Source organism: Anabrus simplex, chromosome 7 (genome assembly GCF_040414725.1).
Source record: "Anabrus simplex isolate iqAnaSimp1 chromosome 7, ASM4041472v1, whole genome shotgun sequence".
NCBI classification, from domain to species: Eukaryota; Metazoa; Arthropoda; class Insecta; order Orthoptera; family Tettigoniidae; genus Anabrus; species Anabrus simplex.
In genome coordinates this window covers 131,030,121-131,052,978 of record NC_090271.1, presented here as the reverse complement: position 1 = coordinate 131,052,978, position 22,858 = coordinate 131,030,121, and the positions used below count along the sequence as shown (strand labels likewise).

The 22,858-nt window shown below is 37.0% G+C and overlaps 1 protein-coding gene across 2 annotated transcripts in view; it reads left to right on the top strand.

Annotated features, from left to right (window-relative positions):
* Positions 1-21,642, top strand: part of LOC136877357 (irregular chiasm C-roughest protein) — a 361,637-nt gene extending 339,995 nt beyond the window's left edge. For both annotated transcript variants that reach the window (XM_067151330.2, XM_067151331.2), the window contains exons 6-9: positions 244-661; positions 6,387-6,497; positions 15,107-15,372; positions 18,622-21,642. In XM_067151330.2, coding sequence (XP_067007431.1) covers positions 244-661; positions 6,387-6,497; positions 15,107-15,372; positions 18,622-19,005 — 1,179 coding nt within the window. In that variant the 3' untranslated portion in view covers positions 19,006-21,642. The remainder of the gene's footprint in view (positions 1-243; positions 662-6,386; positions 6,498-15,106; positions 15,373-18,621) is intronic.
* Positions 21,643-22,858: the final 1,216 nt, after the last annotated feature.

Below are 22,858 nucleotides of genomic sequence, written 5' to 3'. Positions count from 1 at the left end.
TACAAATATGCCAGATTTTGAAATATTGAAACACAAGATACATGTACACAACCTTTATGCACAGATATGGGAGTCACAAACTTCTCATATCAGTCAAGCCCAGCTGTGGCATTAGCTTCGGTATGTGTGAACATTTTGTCTTCAGGGTGTGTTTCTGTTATCCTTCCAAGCTTCTTTTTTTCAGAGATTTTAATCTCTTTCTCCATGTTCCCTTTATATTACACAATAATATTTATATTTCAGGTGGTGGGAACATCAGTGAATCTGACACTGGATGTGGACCGGCACACAGCTGGTCGTTACTACTGTAAAGCAAGTGTTGCGGGCTTCCATGAAGTGGGTGCAGAAGCATCTGTGCTTCTGAAGGGTCCACCCACCATTACAAGTCAGCGGATACAGTTTGGAATTCCGGGTGACAATGTGCGGTTAGAATGTATAGCTTTCTCTATACCAAAGCCAGAACATGTGTTGTGGACATTTCGAGGAACAGAAGTTGATGCATCTAACAAAGACTACACAATACTAGAAGACCCTCTGGCAGAGGGTATAAAAAGTACTTTAGTTATTCGGGAGTCACGTGACCAACATTTTGGACACTACAACTGTTCTGTCACGAATCCTTACGGAAGTGACACAGTCGAGATTCTCCTAAAACCTCAAAGTAAGTATAGGCTATTTCAAACTAATCACAATGTATTTAATTTTAATTGCTCACTTGTAACTTAATTACCTGTGAAAAAAATTCTTTTATTAAATTTTGACAATGACTTTTATGAAATATGGCTGAAACGTGAAGGCAAAAGAATATACCCTTCTTTAGATTAATGTTCAGCTCACATATCTAGACTACATACTACAGGAATAACTTTCCCTGAACCCTTTAGCTGCTATGCCTTCAAAACATATAATGGGTTATTACATTAAGCACATAGAGAAAATTTATGAAGACTTTCCCACTCCTACAGAGAAGAACTGACCATGAGATACAAAAAGAGTACTGGAATGTGAACCAGGTTCAAAAACATACAGAAGTCTCATCCCCAAACAAACGTAAGCGGGTTTAATGACTAAATTTTCATTCTTAATCCTGACATTAATATTTTAAATTAGTAAAATTCTTTAATCCTTAGCAGTCGAATAAGTGGTGCTGGTTCAATAACTCTGTTCATATTTATTTTCCTGTAAACATATAGATGTACTGCTGTTAATTCTATGACTAAATTTTTAAATTCTAATCTCAAAGTAATATAAAATAATATAAAATATTTCACATGATTACATAAATGTTGAAAATTCAGAATTTGTACACTGCCAGAATAAAAGCTTGCAACATGCTCAAGGACAAGGTCATTTTATTTACAAGCGATGTGACAGGTAGTTCATCATTGCAGGAGTTTATGATTACAAATTCAGACCAAATGAAATACACGTCACAGTAAAGGCTGCCCAAACAGTCGCATTAATACACAGTAGATCCCCCCCTCTGACGGGATTGCAGGTGTGTATTTGTGCATGCAAACAACCATAAAGGTTCTGAATGGCATCCTGCAATAGATTGTCCCAAGCATCTTGCATCTTTTGATATAATTCAGCAATGGTTCTTGCAGGCCTGGAAAATGCATAAGTTCCTGCTTCATCATGTCTCATGCGTGTTTAATTGGGAAGAGATCCGGTGATCTTGCTGGCCAGGGCAGTTGTTGTACACTATGTAGAGCATGTTGCATCATGCCAGCTGTATTGGGCGTGTACTGTCCTGCTGAAAAAGCACATCACTTTCCTGTCAAAGAAAGGGCAGTAGCACAGGGACTACAACCTGTGCAATGTAGCAGGCACTGGTTATGTTACCCTGCAGAAACACCAACTGTGACCATGAGTTGTAAATGAAGGCGCCCCACACTATGAAGCCTGGGGTGGGACCTGGGTGTCGTGAGCGAATGCACTCTGGAATAGGCCGCTCACCAGGTCTATGTCATAGTACTCGTGTACATCCATCACTTGCATACAGACAGAATATACTCTTGTCACCGAAGACAACAGAACGCCATTCCCCTCTCCAGATTAGCCGTGCTTGACGGTGTCATGGTGTCACTAATAGCCTGGCCAGAGGTACATGTGATCATAATCCTGCTGCTAGCAGATGGTTCACAATGGTCCTTGGTGACTTACGAGGTGCAACATGTGACCGGATTTTGTTCCTGGATTATGTTCATTTGGCCACCGCTGCTCACACAGTGCGTCGATTTTGACATGCGTCTGTACTACGTGGACATCCGGAGCTAGTCTATGGGTGTGGGAATGTTCCACAGACCACTGCTGAAAGCAGAAACACGCCACCAATACATTGTGCCCAACATATGCAGCAATCCATCGATACGTCCATCCAGCTTCCCACAGGCCCACAATGGCTGCAGTTGTTTGACAGGAGTACGTACTCATCGCCGCGGCATGGTTGTACCCTAGAATGAATGTTTCAAACACTGTTCACTTCTAACTTCAGCACAGTTACTGCCTACAGAGTCAAAACAGAGTGCGCACGGATAGGCCTCGTGAGCACCATTTGATCATCGATGTCCGTGACAGATTAATCACTAACACAACAACCCCTCAGTATGCACATATTATACCCTGGTGCAACTGATCACAGTCCTTGAGGATGTTGCATGCTTTTTTCTGGCAGTGTAGTTATGCTTCTCTTATTCACTTTTACTCTCTGTCTAGCAAGTCTCAAAGCAAACATCCTGATGAAGGCCTAGTTTCATTGAAAGGTTTTTGAAAAAGTAGGTTTGTCATTCTTTGACCAAGCAAGTTGACTGCACAGTTTGGATCATGTGGCTGTGAGCTTCCATTCAGAAGATGCTGAGTTCAAACACCACTGTCAGCAGCCCTGAAGATGGTTTCCTGTGGTTTCCCATTTTAATGTCAGGCAAATACTGGAACTGTACCTTATTTAAGGCCATGGTCACTTCCTTCCCAGTCCTAACCCTGTCCTGTCCCATCATCACCATAAAACCTGTCTGCACTGGTGCAATATAAAAATAATAGCAAACAAAATGTTCTGTCTCTGTCACTATATTCAGCACAGTTTCTTGGAAACTTCTGAGCATACAGTGAGATGAAGTGTCTTTTTGATCATTGGTTCTTCATCTTGACAGGGAGAACCTATTCCAGAAACTTAGTTTATAGACTGCCCAAGAATTGCTTAAAGCTTAATGCTGCCATTAACACACATTTTTTTTAAAGTTTAAATTCCCTGGCAGTCTTAGCCCCAGGGGGATTTTGATCCCTTGAGCAACTGCTGCTCAACCCGAAGGCCTGCAGATTATGAGGAGATGTGTGGTCAGTGCGATGACTCCTCTTGGTTATTATTTTTGCCTTTCTTGATGGGAGCCACCATCTCACAGTCAGACAGCTCTTCAATTGTAAACACGTAGTGAACCTCAAACCAGCCCTCAAGTCCAAGTAAAATATCCCTGACCTGGCTGAGAATCGAACCTGAGGCCTCCAGGTAAGAGGCAGGAAAACTTGCCCTATATCACAGGTAACACACATTATGCTAAGAATGAACACTGGTCGGAAGAGTTCCAACACACAAGCACCACAGGGGATCATATCCAACATATCCAACATACAAGCACGAGTTTAATACTGTAAATCAAAAACAGTATTAACATCAATAGTGAAAGGGGAGAGACGTGAGATATTCAGGTTGAAGTAGCTAAAATGTTGTTGCTTCATTTTAGGCCATGAGTCAACTTGGTCAACAGCCTCATGTACTTAAACCCTGTAATTAACTAGAGTTATAATAGGAAAGGGAAGTGCCTATGGTCTATATGTTTGCTACAACCCTAGTATTTGTCTGGAGTTCTAAGTGGCAAAAGTGGGTCTCAAACTTACTTTCCTTCTCAATTAACTCCACCAAGTTCAATTGAACTTGAACAAATAATGTTCTGGTTCATGAGAAAAGTAGGCAGTGTCATTCTATTTAGACAATTTTTGTTTTTGTTTTACTGCTGTGCTAATGTTTGTGTTATTAAGATGTCACTGATTTCTTAATAACCTTTTTGTTTATTTTATAGACATCGTAGTTGTTCTCTTTGGTGCCTTGTAATTTCTGTTTAAATCAAGTACAAAGTAAATGAGACAAATTGAACAGAAAAAATTTTAAACACTGGTTGACCAAAGATTGGCCTCGACAAGCACATTTGGAGTTGCCCTCATTAGGTCTTTAATGGTACAAGTGGCTGGAGAAGAAGGACACCGTAGAAGATGATCATTAGTCTGCTTAGTACCACACTTGCAGTAAACTGTCTCCACAGGCAGACCCCATTTCTGTAGGTTGGTCTTGCATCTCGTGGTACTGGAGCATAATCGATTAAGAGCCTTCCATGTTGTCCACTTTTCAGAATGTCTTCCTTTGGAACCATCCATTCTCTCAAATATTTAAATTTTTCCCACCGCATTGAGATTCTTGCTTGTTGTGGTTGTTCTTTTAAGAGCTTCAGTGGTTGTCAAGAAGCTCTTTCTTGATTTCACCCTAGGATGTGCTGATTGACAGGCATACAAAGGGTGGACTTCCATAGTCATGGCCTTGCTTTTCTCATACCTAGCAGCAATCTCACGTCGGATTTCAGGTGGTGCTATACCAGTGAGACAGTGGAATTTATCTATGGGAGTAGGTCTTAATAAACCTGTGATAATACGGCAAGTGTCGTTTAGTGCCACAACTATGTTTTTAGCATGGCTGGACTTGTACCACACAGAGCATACATATTCAGCAGTGGAGTAGCACTGTGCTAGCGCGCTCGTTCTCACTGTGCAAGGGTGAGCTCCCCAGGTGGTGCCTCTCAGTTTCCGCACTATGTTGCTTCTGGCAGACACTTTTTGTTTCATATTTAAGCAGTGTTTCTTATACGTAAGCGTATGGTCCAGAGTCACTCCCAGATATTTTGGAGTCGAACAGTGTTGAAGAGGGATTCCTTCCCAGGTGATTTGTAGGGTTATAGCTGCTTTTTTTTGTTATTGAGATGAAATACACAGCTCTGAGTTTTGGAAAGATTTGGCTTCAAGTTATTTTCATTATAGTAGTTGGTAAATTCTTCCAGAGCTTTGGATAAAGTCTGTTTTACCTTTTCAAAACAGTCGGCCTGAGCAGTGACTGCACAGTCATCAGCATAGACAAAACTCTGGGTAGCTTCAGGTAGAGGCTGATCGTTAGTATAGATGTTGAATAACAGTGGTGTGAGCACAGTGTCTTGCGGTAACCCATTCTGCTTAATTAATTCTTATTAATTAAAAATGTATTAATTTATTAATTAATTTATTAATTTATTTATTTGCATGTAATGAATCTTTTTTGAGAGACATCTCTATGGAATTTGGAGTTGTCAATATGGTTCAGTGCATTGAAAGGAGGAAACTGACTCAGGGTCTATGAAATTACCACGAATGAAATAATCATGATGAGATGAAGCCTCTTTGAAAAAAGAGTCTTGTATATGTCTCTCAGTCATGACCAGCCATCAGTACTTTACATCACAGCCTGCAGAATTACATTGACCATCTGTACTCTACTGTACCTCTTTAATAATACGACATTCAGTCATGACCATCTATCAGTACTTCACATCACAGCCTGCATGGTTGCTAGGTAACATTGCATCACACATTTTGTACCGCTAATTTCTTGAAACAAATTTTCAGATGACCCCCAGACATAAGAGATACTGTATTTATGTCAAAATGACCTTTTTGCTGTAGAAGTTGATATAGGGATTGTTAATAGGAGTAGAACAAAGTTCAAGTACTCTGGAAGGCTGGTCTTCATTTCTGGAGTTTTCTGAAGAATGTCAACTACAAATGTCACACTGGGTATGCTTTTACGCTTCATTTACTTAACTGTGTAATTTTGAGGAGGGGGTGTGGGCAAGGGGTGCAAACGAACCTTGCCCTACTAAATTGTAGAAATGAAATTGGAAGATAGTTGCCACAGAATGAAAAGGTGTGGTGTTTTTGAAGAAAGTTGGAGATAATATAGGTATCACATTTACCAAATTTTGTAAGTAGAGAATGGCAGACAGGATTTGACCAGTAGAGAATGACAGACAGGATAAATTGGATTCTTCAGGTTTATAGGACGCATCATAAGACATCTAAGGATATACACTTAATGTTTTAGGGGAAGTGAATAGGACAAGGCCAAGACATGAGTAGAACAAACAGATGATGAGTAGATGCAGGCTATAATGTTTATAAACTGTTGAAAGTTAAGCAGAAAATTAAGTGGCAAGCAGTCCTACCTTAGTAATGTTTGTCTATAGCAATATCTAGTACTGGTATGTTTAATCGATTTGTATCATATTTTATAAAAATATTTTTGCTCATTCCAGAAACCTTCCCACTTCTGATCATCCTGGTGGGTGTAATTGGTGGTGTCATAGTCATCATTGCCATTGCAATGATCATCATTCTTTGCCAAAGGAGAGAGAAGAAGCCTCAAGGTACCAATAGCTAAAGCCTTATTTTGGAAATAATGAATCTTTATCTACTCTCTTGATATGTACAGACTGAGATGAGTAATAACTTCAGAAAATGTTTTTGTTGAGTGTATGTTTCTCTCCTGCAAGATAGCAGATGTAAAGTAATATACACACTTACCAAAAATGTGGTACTATAATTACAAAATAGCCCAGAGGACCATTAGGTAACAGCCATGAATTCCTTTACCAATACAGCACTAATAACAGCATGATTTTTGTGCTATAATATTGCACCAATGACAAAGCTCATGAGTCACTATTAAGTGTAGCATTAACCTTGGGAGCAGCTAACCATATTTCTTTAACAACAATGTTTATGAGCCTCTATTGCTTTCTAGGATTAAGTAGACAAATGAACAAACAGTTTAATAAGGTACTGGTATCAAAATAGTGTAATACCAAAGGAATGGAAGGAATCTATAATAATACCAATTTATAAAGGAAAGGGTGATAAAAGGAAACCAGAGAACTACAGACCAATCAGCCTGACCAGTATAATTTGTAAAATACTGGAGAGTTTAATATCAAAGTACATCAGAGGGATATGTGATGATAAAAATTGGTTCATGAGGAGCCAGTATGGATTTAGAAAGAAATTTTCTTGTGAGGCACAACTGGTGGGATTTCAGCAGGACATATCAGATCAGTTGGATTCAGGAGGTCAGTTAGATTGCATAGCCATAGATCTTTCCAAAGCCTTTGATAGAGTGGAACATGGAATATTATTAAAGAAATTGGAGGGAATAGGAATGGACGTAAGGGTTACACGTTGGATAAAAACATTTCTAAATTCAGGGGTTCAGAAAGTCAAAGTAGGAAATAATGTATCGCAGGAAGAGAAAGTTTGGAAGGGAATTGCACAGGGTAGTATAATCGGTCGTTACTTTTCTTAATATACGCAAATGATTTAGGGAACAATATAACATCAAAAATAAGATTGTATGCAGATGACATAATTGTTTATAGGGAAATAAATAACATTGAGGATTGTTCAGAATTACAAAGGGACCTTGAAAGTATCCAACAATGGGTTGAAGAAAATAATATGAAGGTTAATGGAGGCAAATCAACTGTTACAACTTTTACAAATAGGAGCTTTAAAACTGAATTTGAATATACTTTGGATGAGGTAGTTATCCCAAAAGATGGCAAGTGCAAATACTTAGGTGTGAGATTTGAAAGTAATTTGCACTGGAAGGGTCATGTTGATGACATTGTTGGGAAAGCATACAGATCGTTACATGTCATAATGAGGCTACTTAAAGGATGCAATAAAGAATTAAAAGAAAAAAGTTACTTAAGTATGGTTCGTCCGATATTGGAATATGCAAACAGTGTTTGGGATCCTCACCAAGAATACCTAATAAAAGAAATAGATAGTGTGCAGAGGAAAGCAGCAAGATTTGTAACAGGGGATTTCAGGAGAAAGAGTAGTGTATCAGAAATGTTAAAGGAACATGGGTGGGGAACTTTAAGTAAGAGAAGGGAGAAAACTAGACTTATAGGATTATATAGAGCCTATACAAGAGAAGAATCATGGGGAGATATCCGTGAGAGGCTTCAGTTGAAAAATAATTATATCGGCAGGACAGACCACAAATATAAAATTAGAAGGAATTTTAGCAAAAGTGATTGGGGTAAATTTTTATTCATTGGGAAGGGTGTGAAGGAGTGGAACAGTTTACCAGGGGTAGTGTTTGATCCTTTTCCAAAATCTGTACAGATATTCAAGAAGAGAATAAATAGCAACAGAGAAAATAAATGAAGTGTTAGAGGGCATTCGACCAGTGCAGGTTATTGTAAATAAAAAAATGTGTGTGAATAAATGAATTCCATCCCCTGGTCTAAGGAGTTTGGACAGCCAAAGTAGGGGACTGCCTAGAGGGGTGAAGTACAGTGGGAACTTCGAGGGCCCTGGGACCGCTACGGTAGCTGTGAAGGCCCTTCAGGAACTCTGAAAAGTGGTGGCAAAAGGGGCTCTGGTTAAGACGCAGCAGGTCGTTATGCTACTCAGGTTCCAGAATGGATAAAAAATATTTTAAAAAAGTAAATAAATGCAATGTAAAGTTTAATCTTATACCAGTTGTATAGTATCATTTGAAGTAATTCCACATACTATATATCACGTGACTATATTTGTAAGTAGTACAGGAGATATTATAAGTAGAATTTTGTAAACAATATAAATTTATTAAGGATGAGCAGTGTGTTTAATAGAAAAAAATTGTTAACATAAATTGTATAGGAAAATTTTCTTCTCATGTTAATTTAATATTTAGTGCTTGACAGTAATGTATTTTAGTGTACCATTTGCCACCGAGGTAGACACCTCATTTGCAAATAATGAGATTTTGATTTGATTTGATTTTGAACCCATGCAAGTGTTTTCATCTAATATGAAATAGAAAAGTAACTTTGTTTAAAAACAAAAAATTAATTTAAAAACAATGGAAACAATCTCCCAAAGGGATATGAGGTGAAACATTTTTATTTCTAAAACAAGGGCTAGGAAAAAGAGAAAATGGAAATAATACACATGTATTATGGAGAGAGTAATCTTCATTACTTTAATACAGTAATTACTTTTCTTTTTGCATGAAAGATTATACAAAATTATACTGTCAGTTGTTTGATAAATTCAGTGACCAAACAACAAATTATTCATACCAAAAAGTTTTATGAAATGGACATGAATACTGAATCATTTGACAAACCAATAAAATACAGTAGAACCTTGATTATACGTTCCTGGAAACTACGTTTTCCCATATTTTTGTTCAAATAATGTGGTCCCGCGAGCATCCTAATGAAATCATGTTGTAAAAATCCTGCATCATCCGTTCCTCAAAGAATTGATTTCCTGGATCAACCGTCCAGAAATTTCAATCCCATCAACGCTAAATCCTCGATCACGTGTTTTTTGAGAAACTGTATCTCATGAAAGGACGGCTACAGCTTAGCCTACTTATGGATCTTGGCGTTAACGTCCCATCACTGCGGTAATTTGAGGAAGTACTGTACTGGAAAAGCGATCGGTGGTGAACTTGCATAAGGGAGCATCTTAGCATCGCATTCGGGTGGTATTGTTTATAGAATCCTCGGAAATCATAAAGCAGAGTGTGTCTACAACAACTGGAGGGAGATAGAGCATTTTGACAGCTCTACGTCAAATGTTTGTAGGTACTTGTAAAACGTCTACATTATGTCCAGGGTTAGATGTTTGTTTGTTTTTTTTACTTTTTTCGAGTGTATCGCCAAACAGGTTTTTGGCACTTCCCTCAGGGCACTGTATAGTCACTGGGCTTTCAGGCAGGAATTGAAACTGCTTCGTAAGTAACACATATTTAGTATTTTAATATTATCGTATACAATTATATTATCGAGACCAGAACAGATGTTACACCTTACATACATAAAGCCATGGGAGGTTTTGGGATTGCTTATTACTGTTTTGGTCCTAATATAAGACTGGGAATTTCATGTTTTTGTATTAAAATGTTACAAAAACCACAGTGTTTTATTTGCGCACATTACATTTAAAAACTTTGTATCATTTCGCACTTGTACCGACTTGTACAGCAACACGCTTTTCAGCTGAGCTCAAGGTCGCGAATAACCATAATTTCAGAAGTGTTAATGATATTTTTTATCTTTTCAATTTGATTGTGATTAGTGACAGGCAGAATTGAATATAATGCATTGGAGAACTTGAGAAGCAATACCTTCATTAGAAATCATATTCTCGAGTTCAACATAACCTTTAAACGTCGATGTAGGCCTAATCTATATGCGAACCTTTTCTTGATACCTGAGCTCCCTAGTGCTGAATTGGTAGACCTCGGTTATCTTTGAGATTCGCATTGGCAACCTTTGAAACACAAACTATGAATCTCTTATGCATTGCCGTGAAACATCTGGTGTACACTTTACGTACTAGTACTGTTGTTGTTTACACAGCAAAGCCAAACTGTAGAATTCATGCTAGGAACAAGATTCATATCGAGAAATGTTATATAATGTTGTATAATGGGTGTGTGACACAGTCGTTGGCTTAAGATAATAAAGGTTCAGAACACTCATATCGATCGATCATACTATCGATTCAATTCAGATTGCATATCCATTCAGTTAGCAGTATAACCGGAACCGGGAGAGCTCCCTCCTTACTCCTCACCCCAGTAAAACTTGATATCAAGATAGGTTCGCATACTACACGGTACAAGATTTCCATAAACTGACTACGACCAGTATACCGGTGACCAAAATACAATGAAAGATAAAAAATATAAAAGGGATTTTGCCATCATGTTGGGCACTTTTGTATCTAATGTGCTTTGTTTTATTAGATTAGAGAATGAAATACTACTTGTGGTCGATTGTTGTTTGGCTTGGTGTTAAGGGTATTAGATTTTTCGAAGAGTTTGACTGCTCAAATTTGCTGAACTGAAAGATATTTTTGGAGGAAACTGACAAAGTTTCCCCGATAAACTGAATGTAAAGTTTTGAGATTTTAAAATCGCGTACCAGTAATTAATGTTTGAAGCCGGCCCCGTGGTCTAACTTGCCTGCTTCTCACCCGAAGGACCTGGGTTCGTTTCCTGGCTAGGTCAGGCATTTTTACCTGGATATGAGGGCTGGTTCCAGGTTCATTCATTCTACAATTACCTTTAATTGAGCAGCTATTTAATGGCGAAATTGCAACACCGGTCCAGAGAGCCAGGAATAACGGCCGAGAGGATTCGTCACACTGACCATGCGTCACTACGTAATCTGCAGGCCTTCAGACCAAGCAGCGTCGCTTGGCAGGCGGAAGGCCCATTGGGGCTGTAGTTTGGTTTGGATTAGGGGTGTTTGTAAGATTATAAGTATACATGTTTCATTTTTGTGTTGTTTAGTCAAATTGTTGATGGTTCATTCGATTCCGGATTTTCCGTTTTCCCGTGTTGTACGTTTTTCTTCCATGGTCCCTCCAAAAACAGAGAATCGAGGTTCCACTGTATATTAAATGATCAGTCAAAATGTACATCTGAAAAGAGATGAACAAGAACAAACTCTGTCCACCATACTGTTTATAAATAACAGTGTAAGAATGCCATAGTTTATTATACATCAAACTATCAGAAGTTAGAAAGAAGGATGATAGCTCTTCCTTGAACTTGACTCATTGACTCTCCTTTCTATTGTCTCTGTATCTACACTGACCTGTAATTGTGTTTATCTTTTGTGTATGTTCTTATCTTCTTAAACAATGGAACTTGTACAGTATTTACATGTGTACAGTATGCTTCACATACACACAACCCAGTAAGTTAGGTTGTCTAAAGTAACAGGTGCTTTGGAGAAGTAGGTTTTTAGTCCAAACACCCTATGTACTGGCAACTTCTCTGCTTTATCCATGTGGTGAAACAATCTACTCTAAAGGAGTGAGCCTTAAGTAATGGAATGAAGAAAAACTGGAATGAACAGAGCAATTTTGTTTCTGTGCAGTGCCATTTTATTTTCCTAAATATACTCCACACAAAACACTATACGCCTCATAATGCTTTCGTGCTACCTTGACAGCATGAAGGATGTAACATATTTACTTGTTACCTTAATTCTCCATCAACTTCCTCACTGTTATATAGTAATGTTGCATAAATTATATGACAAATGTAGCCCCATGAAAGGAAATTGATTTCTACAACTTTCTCCATACACTAACTGCATTTCCACTAACTCATTATTACCATAATACTATAATGCCCCTGCTTTATTCAATAACAAACAAAATGCAACCAGAATGTTCACTAATGCTCCAGTGTAAGCAAAGTCATGTCAAGAAATTACCCCTCTCTACATCACTAACCATTCATCTGCCCTTCCGGTAACATTTTTTAGTTTTTCTTCTCAATACCTTTTCCAGTATGCATTCTAACCTCAGAAAGTGTGGAAGTTCTGTTTTAATTGATTTCATTGTGGTGTTATGGAGCTGCTGTCATCTGAGAAATGAATGATTAGTAATAACATGACAGTATGGACTGTAGAAGAAAGACCCAACACTGCCTTCAATGTATTTACTTCTACATAATCAATATGTTCCTTGTTGCTGGTTACATAATATACAACCACAATATTCTGAGGAAAGAAGGAAAGCCAGTCTCCTGAACAGGCTATGCACAGCAGCTGAGTGATGATCTGATTACACCTCGCCTTCAGCATCAGCTTACGCGGCCAACTTTGTTGCAGCCGTTGAAAGCAATATTAGGTGAAATGCTCAAAGTAAATGAAGAAGTACATAAACCTGAACAAGAATAAAATATGTGCCTTCTGTCTTTGAAATTGTGAAGAATGACTTGCTTCTTTTGCACTGCTTGTATTCGGGCAGTATGTGATGACCCCTGATCAAATACCGGTGCAGAGTGTTTAAGTGATATGTAGGTAGTTAAGAGCAATTAGACCTTATAGGAATCATCATTCGCAAATATTAGTAAGGCACACTTAAAGTAGGACACATATGCACTTGTCAACTAAGCTGCTGATAAAAGAATTCAGCAGCTTAATGTCTACTGCAAATTTCATTGTAAAATGAAATTGTGATGCTGATTGATATTTTTGAAGAAAATACATTGGTAGAAAGATTGAACCTGGAACAGAGTGAAAGAAAGAAAGAAAGAAAGAAAGAAAGAAAGAAAGAAAGAAAGTTTATGTGATTTTCTCCTTTGAACGTACTGAAGGTGATGTTTTCTTAATGTATTGGTTATGATGGAGATCTGCAGTGACCAGGAATCAAACAACTGCTTTCCATGTAGTAACAACATTTTTAGGACTTTGAAAATATAAAATTGTGCTTGTATATGTGTAATGTTTAAGGTTTGGTTTACTTTTATTATATGCATAAAGCAGTAGCGTAGCCAGGATCGGCCAATGGGGGGGGGGGGTTGCAGTTACAAAATTAAGATATAACATAATGAAAGTGCTTGTGCTTGTGCGTGTCTGGTACGCGCATGCATGACTGTCATAAGGATACTGATACAAGAGTGAATTACTGTATGTGATATTCAGATTGCAATACACTACAAAATTCTTACTTTAAAATACAGAACAAGAACAATATGATCGAGGTCAGCAGTTTTATCTCAAACGGTATGTTCAGTTTACAATCTAAAATCTAATTTTCGAGGCTTCCTAGAAAATACATCTGTTGGTTTTACAACTATGTCTCTGTGAATGTTCAAGGGAGCCAACCCGTTGAGTCGACTTTCACTTGTGGTATTTCTGAGGTAGGTTTTAAGGCGTCTTAATGTTGAAAATGATCTCTCACTGGCTGCAGTGGTGACAGGTAGGGTGGCAAACACTCTCAACAAATAGTAGATTGCAGGGAGTTTATCTTGATCACATAAAAGAAGTTTATTGTTTACTGTCAGTTTCTATTTATTTTCTTTTTGTGAAAGTTCAATTGGGGGGGGGTTCTAACCCCCAGTAACCCCCCCCTGGCTACGCCCCTGGCATAAAGGTAACAATTGTAGATATTGGTGGTTTCATTTGTGTAGTCCCACAGACAAATGGTTAGTGATAGTGTTGGTCATAGGAGAGATTAGTGATCAAGGGTTAACCCCCATCTAGTGAGTTGTAGAGAGACCTGTTTGCTTTTGATATGAACCTGTGGCATTCACCTTTAGTAAGAGTCGACTGTCCTTATACACTGTTAGAAAGGTTGCCAACACATTGAGAATTTGGACTGAAAATCTACTTATCAGAAGCACCTATTCCTTTAGGCAATCGAACTTAGTGAGTTGTATGTACCTAAAACACACTGTATGTTTACTAAACTACACTCTTGTTTCAATTCAGAAATATTTTCAAAATAATATTGGGACTGGACGTGAGGGGAACAATACATTAAGTCTTCCTCAGACCTTTCAAGTATGATGACTCCTATGACAGTTGTCCAAACGATTTATCTCTGCGACTTACAGTGTATTAGTGTTGCTTTCATTAGGGTGGCTGTAGTATGATGTACACTTTTTGTTATGTAAATATAAATGAAAATATTAAATTAAATGTACAATAATTACTTTTAGTTAGTATTTCCTGTCTCATATAATATAAAATATATTTTAGATCAAACTGCTGCCATTCATTGCCTTCTCTCAAATGGGTGTCTAATAAATTTGTGGAAAGTAGTCCAGCATAAATTTCTAATGATTTTAGTATGAAGAGCAGGTTTATGGAAGGAAGGACATGTTAAGAAACGAAAGGAAATTCTGTATCACTGAAGTATTTCTAATTCATACGCATGTTTTTGATCATAACTGATGGCAGAAGATTTCAAAACTGGTGACTGCAGAAAGAAATCTTCACCTGAAAAGTCACATAGTGTCAAAAAGGGCATGCTATTTTAAGCCTCTCGTCAAAATCCAAAATGAATCAAGAGTGAAACTCCAGAAATAACCAAAATAACCAGGATAATAATATGATTTATTATTATTATTTCCTGAAAATATTAATTTCAAGATTATTATTTGCCTAATGCTTTGTATTTATTTGTCAAGTTTTAATTGTAAATTTTTCTTTTCTTCTCCCTTTAGTTGACTGCAGAGATGCTGAAAAGCAGTGCAAAGAATCAGATCGCTCATCAAACATCTCAGATCTTAAAATGGAATTGAGAACAGGCTCATCTGTCAGCAATGTTCACTGTGAACTAGAATATGGACCTGACTCAGAGACTGGAAGTGAAAGTGTGGTCACGAGGATAGGGGTCCCTCTTGCAGGACCTGTAGCTATGCCAGTGAATGGTGGAGAGAACATATATCGGTACTCCACAGAATTTACAGAACCAATCTTTCCTCCAAAAGTAAGTAATTATAATATTAATATGAGCACTTCTTTATCATTCATTGTCTTTTTATCACTGGATCCTGATTTCAAATATCAGTGACACTTTACACATACCTTATCATCTTCTTCTTTTCTTCTTCATGTCCTCACAGAACATTGGCAATTGTTGATAGCTGTTCTGAATAGAGTAAGCTTCGTTACCCCAAACCACTGACTCAGGTTGCCGAGCCATGATGTTCTACTTCGTTCCAGACCATGTTTACCGTTATTTTTCCCTGGGAGTATTACTTGTAGAAGGTATGAATACCTTTAAATATCTGGGAAGTACAATATAAAATGATGGAAGTGCCAGGAACAAAGTGTTGAACAGGGTGTAAAAAGGATCCAACTTCTTCCACCTAGTATGGAGCATAGTACGGGACAAGGGAGTTCCTCAGAGGGCTAAAAAGAACCTGTTTAAGACTTATCTCCTGCCCATCATGATGTATAGCCTGGAGAGCTGCATCATACATGGAAGTAAGTCAACTGCAAGCTGTTGAAATGAAATTCTTTAGATCAGCTGTACAGAAAACAAGGAAGGATAGAATTAGGAATGATCAGATACGAAGAGACATGCAGGGCAACCTGACCATGGAAGAAAGGCTGAGTGTTGCAAGGCTGAAGTGGCTAGGACATGTTAAGCAGATGCAGGTGACTCGAACACCAAGGAAGTATTATGAAAATGTTCCAGGACGAAGAACAATTGGACGCCCTAGAAACAGGTGGTTAGATCAGATAAGAGAAGACCTAGAGAAGAGAGGAGAAACATGGGATGCCCTAGAGAGAAAAGAAGCATACCAGGACTGTAATAAATGGGAGGCACATCATTCTTAAACATCCTACCTGGCTTGCTGGAAGGAATTCATGATGATGAAGGTGATATTTACTGTTCCACATCATGTGACCAAAATATTCTAGCTTCCTTCTCTTGACAGTAGTGAGAATTGATGGTTCTTTGTTCATACCTGTATGGTGAAAAACTTGTAAATCGGTCATTTTAGCTGTCTGAGGTATTTCAGCCTCCTTTGATACATCCACATTTCAAACGGTTGCAATCTCTTGCACATTGTCTCGGCAGTGCCTCAGCTCTGTATAGTAGGATGCTGAAAACGTAGCACTGGAGTAGTCGTGTCCATAATGTAATGGAAAGGTCACAGATTATCAAAAGTTTTTTAAGTTTCTGAACAGAAGTTCTGGCCTGCTCAATTCTGCAACAGATCTCAGGATCAAGGTCCCAGTCATCATTAATATGACATCCCAAGTATTTCAATGTTGCCATTCTCGTCTGTAATTTCTAAAATCTCCTGTCAATTTCATCTTAAATGCTCTCCATAATCATTCATTCACAGATATTTTTACTATTTGCTTTACGTCACACTGACACAGATAGGTCTTACGGCGACGATGGGATAGAAAAGGTTTAGGGGCAGGAAGGATGCGACCATGGTCTTAATTAAGGTACTTCCCCAGCATTTGCCTGGTGTGAAAATGGGAAACCATGGAAAACCACCTTCAGGGCTGCAAACAGTGGGATTCGAACACACTATCTCCCGAATACAAGCTGATTGCTATATGACCCAAACCGCACATTCACATGCTCAGTCGTACACAGATTAATGATTAATACAGTACTGTATCTTTGTATATCCGGTATCCGACGGGTTTGCTGAATGGTGTCCAATGACCTTTGGTTCAGAGGTTCCTGGGTTCAATTACCGGGTCTTAAAAGTTAATTGTGTATGGTTAATTCTTCTCACTTGGGGACTGGATGTCTGTATTTGTACTGGCACAAGGAATACCCAGAAAAATATAAGTGACCCAAAAGCAATACACAGCACAAATAAGAGTAACGCCAGAACAGAATCAAGTTCAACTTACCTTGGCCTCAGTAATTTAAGTAAATAAAATTTGGAACCAACCCATAAAAATCATAGAAGTAAAAGGTCTGGCTTCATAAGGAAACTAAACACTTGACAAGTAACCAGTGATACTCAGTATTTCAAATGAGACGTCAAGACCTTATAACATGGAAAGAAAATATTTAATGAATTGAAAATAAATAAAATTTCAAGTAATCAAAACTGGGAGCAATCTCAGATGGTTCAAATAATTAGAAAAATTAATTGAAGTTCGTAGATCAAAATGATTAACAAGAATTCAAAATAACTGATACATAATTGAAACCAATTGTCATTTAAAATCATTATTACTTAACAGGAAGCTTCCTTTCTAAAATAGATTATGTGACCTTTAACTAACAGGTAATAAACCAATTAATATATTTTTTTGATAATAAGTATTCAGTTAATTGGATCCAATCTAAGTTCTAATTAAAGATGCAGTTTAAGTTGGGACCTTACTGGAAGTTTTATTTTGTTTTATGTCGCACCAATACATATAGGTCTTATTGCGATGATTAAATTCATAATTCATAGTAACACTCTCCCATACGATTTTCACATAATACTAAAAGAAAATGGGAATTTCCCTCCTTCAAATTACTGAAGAAAAATCACTAAATGAATCAAGATGATCATATAAGGCTTTCTAACCCAAGGCAAGGCTTGTATAACAAAGCCTCCCCCTCTAAAAAAAGAAAAACCACCCTAGTAAAAATGGGATGAAATAAAAACGAAACACTGATGTGAATCAGAATTGTGAGTGGCAAAGAATAAAGTAAAATAAAAGAATTAGGAGAATCAGATTTCAACTTTCTACACACCACAGTCATAATAATATTAATTACAAGGAATACATCAGAAGTTACATTTTAAATTTTTTAATACATCATCATCTGATAGAACAGAGAAAAAAATGTTCGTTAATGTGAAAATTCTTTCTTTAATATCGTGACTATTCAGAAAACTACAGCTGTAAACACATCTCACAGATCACGCTTCCAATAATGGACTAGTTTGATTATCGTATTTGTTTTGTTTGTCATTACATGGTATACCAACTTGACAAAGCGTAATCATAGCCATTTGGTAATAACAACTTAATGGGTTAAAACTTCCTGCTGTACTGCGTCTTGCTGTTACTTTCGTTTTTTTTTTTAACCAACTGTCCATTGAATTTTGTGCCATCCTGTATATTAACGTACTTGATTTGTCACTTGCTTGTTCCTTTCCATTACTTGTATGATGTTGATCTTTTATACTCAGTGAGCAAATGCTTGTATAAAGGAATTGTACTAAAAGAAATCAATGTCTTGTTGTGTTCAAAGGATGGCCAGAATAATAATGGCTATGTACCGTATGCAGACTACTCAAGAGACTACAATCCTCAGCCACCTCCCCCGCCAGCAACAACACTGGAAAGTAGTCGAGAATCTTTGACGGTGCAGAGTATAGACCCACGCTATTCGGCGGCGTATGGAAATCCTTACCTGCGTAATTCAACTACAACGCTACCAGCACCCCATAGCACTCACAACACCCTCATCAGCCACAACATGGGCACACCAGCACCGCCACCCTATTCGGCTACTACTAGGAATGGTGCAGTGCCTCAGGTGGCTCGCCTGCCACATTCCCCTACTACGCAGTATATTGTGCCCAGTTCGCAACCTACCACAGTGAAACGAGGGACACTTGCCACTCATGTATAATGCAGCCTGCCAGTTATTAAAAACGGTTGACTTTAATTCCAGGGTATATTGTACATGATAGCAGAAAGATATCATTAAATTCTAAAGCAGAATAACTCCACCTATCTTATATTTCTGACAGGAATTTTAACTGTACTAAAATATGAGGTTGATAGAAAAAAGGTTTTATAATTTTTAAACTATTACAAATAGATAATTGGGGGGATATCCATTTTAAAGTTTCTCAGCATTATTGAATATTTCTGTGGCTTTCTGGTTTCTGCCATATTGATTGATGGTCAAAATTAACTAATAGAATAATGGCTGCAGAAGAAAATTAAATCACAATATTGAGTTCAAATGGCATGTAATGTCTACTTTTAATGTAAAACTTCTGATAAAGAAACAATTATTTATATACTGTATGTTATATGATTAGAAAACATTCTGTTACACTGCTTTAAAACAAAATGGTATGGTAATGAACATATTTCATTATATAAAATCAAAATTGAATTCCCTACATCTCCTAGAATAATAAGAAATTTGGTGGAGTTGATCTGAAACTGATATTCTGTAAAGAGAAAACTGACTGTTCATCTGTACATACTCATTTAACTAGCTTTTCATAAGTGAATATTTAGTGAGTTTCTTGGAAGCGTACAAGATACCCATATTATTGTAAAGCAGTAGAAGACTTTTACAATCAACAGAGCTTCCAGTTTGAACCGGTGCATAGAGTTACAAAAGAATAGTATATTCTGTTTGAAATACCAAAGACATTTTTAAATACATGTTTAATAAACTGTCAGTGATACAGCAAGATAAACTGATCTTGAATCATGATCATGTGCATTCTTTCCATGAAAGAGGATGGACAAGTGAGTGGGTGTTTAAAGGGGGGTAACATAGGAATGATAGTGATGCCTAAGAACCTTGAAAGATGTTATCAGTTCCCAACTGTTAACTAGTGAATAAGGAGTTAGACTATCAAATGTTATTGTTAAGACTGCTGAGTCGTTTTCAAGTAAACTGGAAACAACATTGGAAAAACCCCAGCAAAATGTGCATGCTAAATCAGAGTTTTGTTGATGTCTAAACCAGAATAAGTGGCTTTCACTGCTCTCCTCTCTTCAGATCTTCAGACTGCTGCCGAATAATCCCCTCCCCTTCCCAAACATAAATATCTTAACTGTGATTACAACTATTTTGAATGTATTTGCTATACGATTATGTCATTTTGGAATTTCTTCCATTTTGAAAAATTCAATACATTAATGTTACAAAAAAATAAATGAGAAAATTATTACAGGCCTAATGACTCAGCTTTTGGACATAATTTTGTACAAAAAAATAATTAATGTTCATTTTACAAAGGTCTGTTTTACTAGTTGCCAAATGGCTTATAGTCAACTTTATACTCCATGTCAATTCGTACCAGGGCTGTAGGTAAACTGAGGGGTAAGTTAACCCCAATATCCCAACCTTCTCAAGAAATGTCCAGTGTTTCACAGTGTGATAGTTTTATTGCATCATGTTCTTGACTTACGGTTGGTATTTTTATAAAGTAGTTGGCAATTGTGAAGCTAGAGCAGCCAGCAGCAATTTGACTGTAGCAAGTAACCCGTCCCTCTGCTGACATCCAACCGTTAAGTAACAAAGTAATCGATTTATTGCGCTGCCGGCCAGTAGTGTTATGATTTACGAATAGAAGAAACGACTTCTTTGTTGAATCAACAAGGTTGATCAAAGTGTAGTGTATCCAATACTATTTAGCAAACAGCTAGGCTACTGGACTTTGTTACAGCCTAGATATCGCAGTAGAAGGACGATTCAAGAAAGTGTGATCAAATGAACAACTGTTTTAGGTTATGTTTGATGTTGAGTGAAGCCTGCCTTAGTACTGAGTGATATATGATGAGTGTCTGGGCCTAATTGTTTTTATATATATATATAGCTATACGTGTATATACAGTATATATTATATATATTTGCCAATATCATGTACATTTCATTTCGTTCAACAAAATGGATAAGCATGGCAACAAACCCATTTTATCCGTATGTGGATGCCAGCGGAAGTATCTCATTGGCTTAAAAAGTCTACCTGAAAAATAAGTAGACTTTTTAAGGCCTAAAACTGTTCCTGATAAGGAGGTAGATATAGAAATATGGTAAGCAATGCAGCATTCTCCATGAATAGTGTAGTATTCATGGAAATTGCATCTGAATGTGTTCAAACAGTAAAAGAAGAACAAAACTGTAAAGGCATTCAGGTGGTTAGAGTTATAAATAATTAGGTGAACTTTTGTAACACCGTGAAAAGGAATATTGCCTACGGCCCTGATTCATTCCAATGTATGTAGATTCCCTTCTGTTTCTATTGCAATTCGCTCAACATCGTAATTTTTCTTACACACTTTTGGATTTCAAAGCAGTAAACTGTCCTAATAAAGCAATATGAGACTTTTGTGACTGAGAAACATATCTTTTACAACCTTCCACCCCTAAATCAACCAAATGTTGACTCTCCCAGTGATGGTGCATCATACATTGTTCCAGAAAAGTGCACCTACAATGAAGCATTGCAGCTGTGTGCATGGCTCTATTCCATATGTATCTTAAAGAACTGTAAATAAAGTTTTGATTATTTCCTTATTCTATGTACCGTAACATTACAGAAACCTCAAGATATTGGCAATGCTATTTCAGTATTAAACCAGGGAAGATAATACAACATATAAAATAAATACAAGGTTTAATCCACCTACTCAGTACTTTACATAAATTGCGATGTTTACAAAAACATTACAACAAGTTACGAGGTACTAGTTTTGGCCCTGTATGAGCCATCATCAGCCTAGCCAAGATATATATGTATATGCCAAAGTCTTAAAACAGAATTACTTGGTGGAATGACATATAAAAGAATGAATTGAGTATGTGATGGAATGATGCACATAAAATGGTGAATCTATGAACTGTTATAGATGTAACAATGTGATGTTTATCAGTGACAAATAAAATCTTTGGAATTATGTCACGTATAATTAAACTATGTGAATATTTATCATACAATTATTGTAAAATTGAATAAAATTGAGCTCTGTTGACAAATATTCTAAAATTGCACATCATTTATTGGACATCATGCAAGAAAGATTCCCTCTGCACCAATGTTGAACTTTATACCTTCTAGAACTCAATAGAAGTATTTAGATTTCACTTTAAAACCGGCATATTACGACTTTAAATGTGCAACTTTAGAATATTCGTCAACAGAGCTCAATTTTATTCAATTTTACAATAATTGTATGATAAATATTCACATAGTTTAATTATACATGATATAATTCCAAAGATTTTATTTGTCACTGTTAAACATCACATTGTTACATCTATAACAGTTCATAGATTCACCATTTTATGTGCATCATTCTATCACATACCGGTACTCAGTTCATTCTTTTATATGTCATTCCACCGTGTAATTCTGTTTTAAGACTTTGGCGTATACATTTGTATCTTGGCTAGGCTGATGATGGCTCATACAGGGCCGAAACTAGTACCTCGTAACTTGTTGTAATGTTTTTGTAAACATCGCAATTTATGTAAAGTATTGAGTAGGTGGATTAAACCTTGTATTTATTTTATATGTAATCTTAATTCAATATGGAACCAATAATGAAGTTTATAACCTTGAAAGATACTATAAATTGAATATTACATCAGGGTAAGGGGCTGTATAGAAATGAAATGTAATGAATATCCAGGTAAGATCAAAGTTACAATTACACAAACAGGAGATAAGAAGAAATAGCTGTCTTCAAACACGACAGATTTTATTCTATTATCTGTTATCAGAGCTATGAAG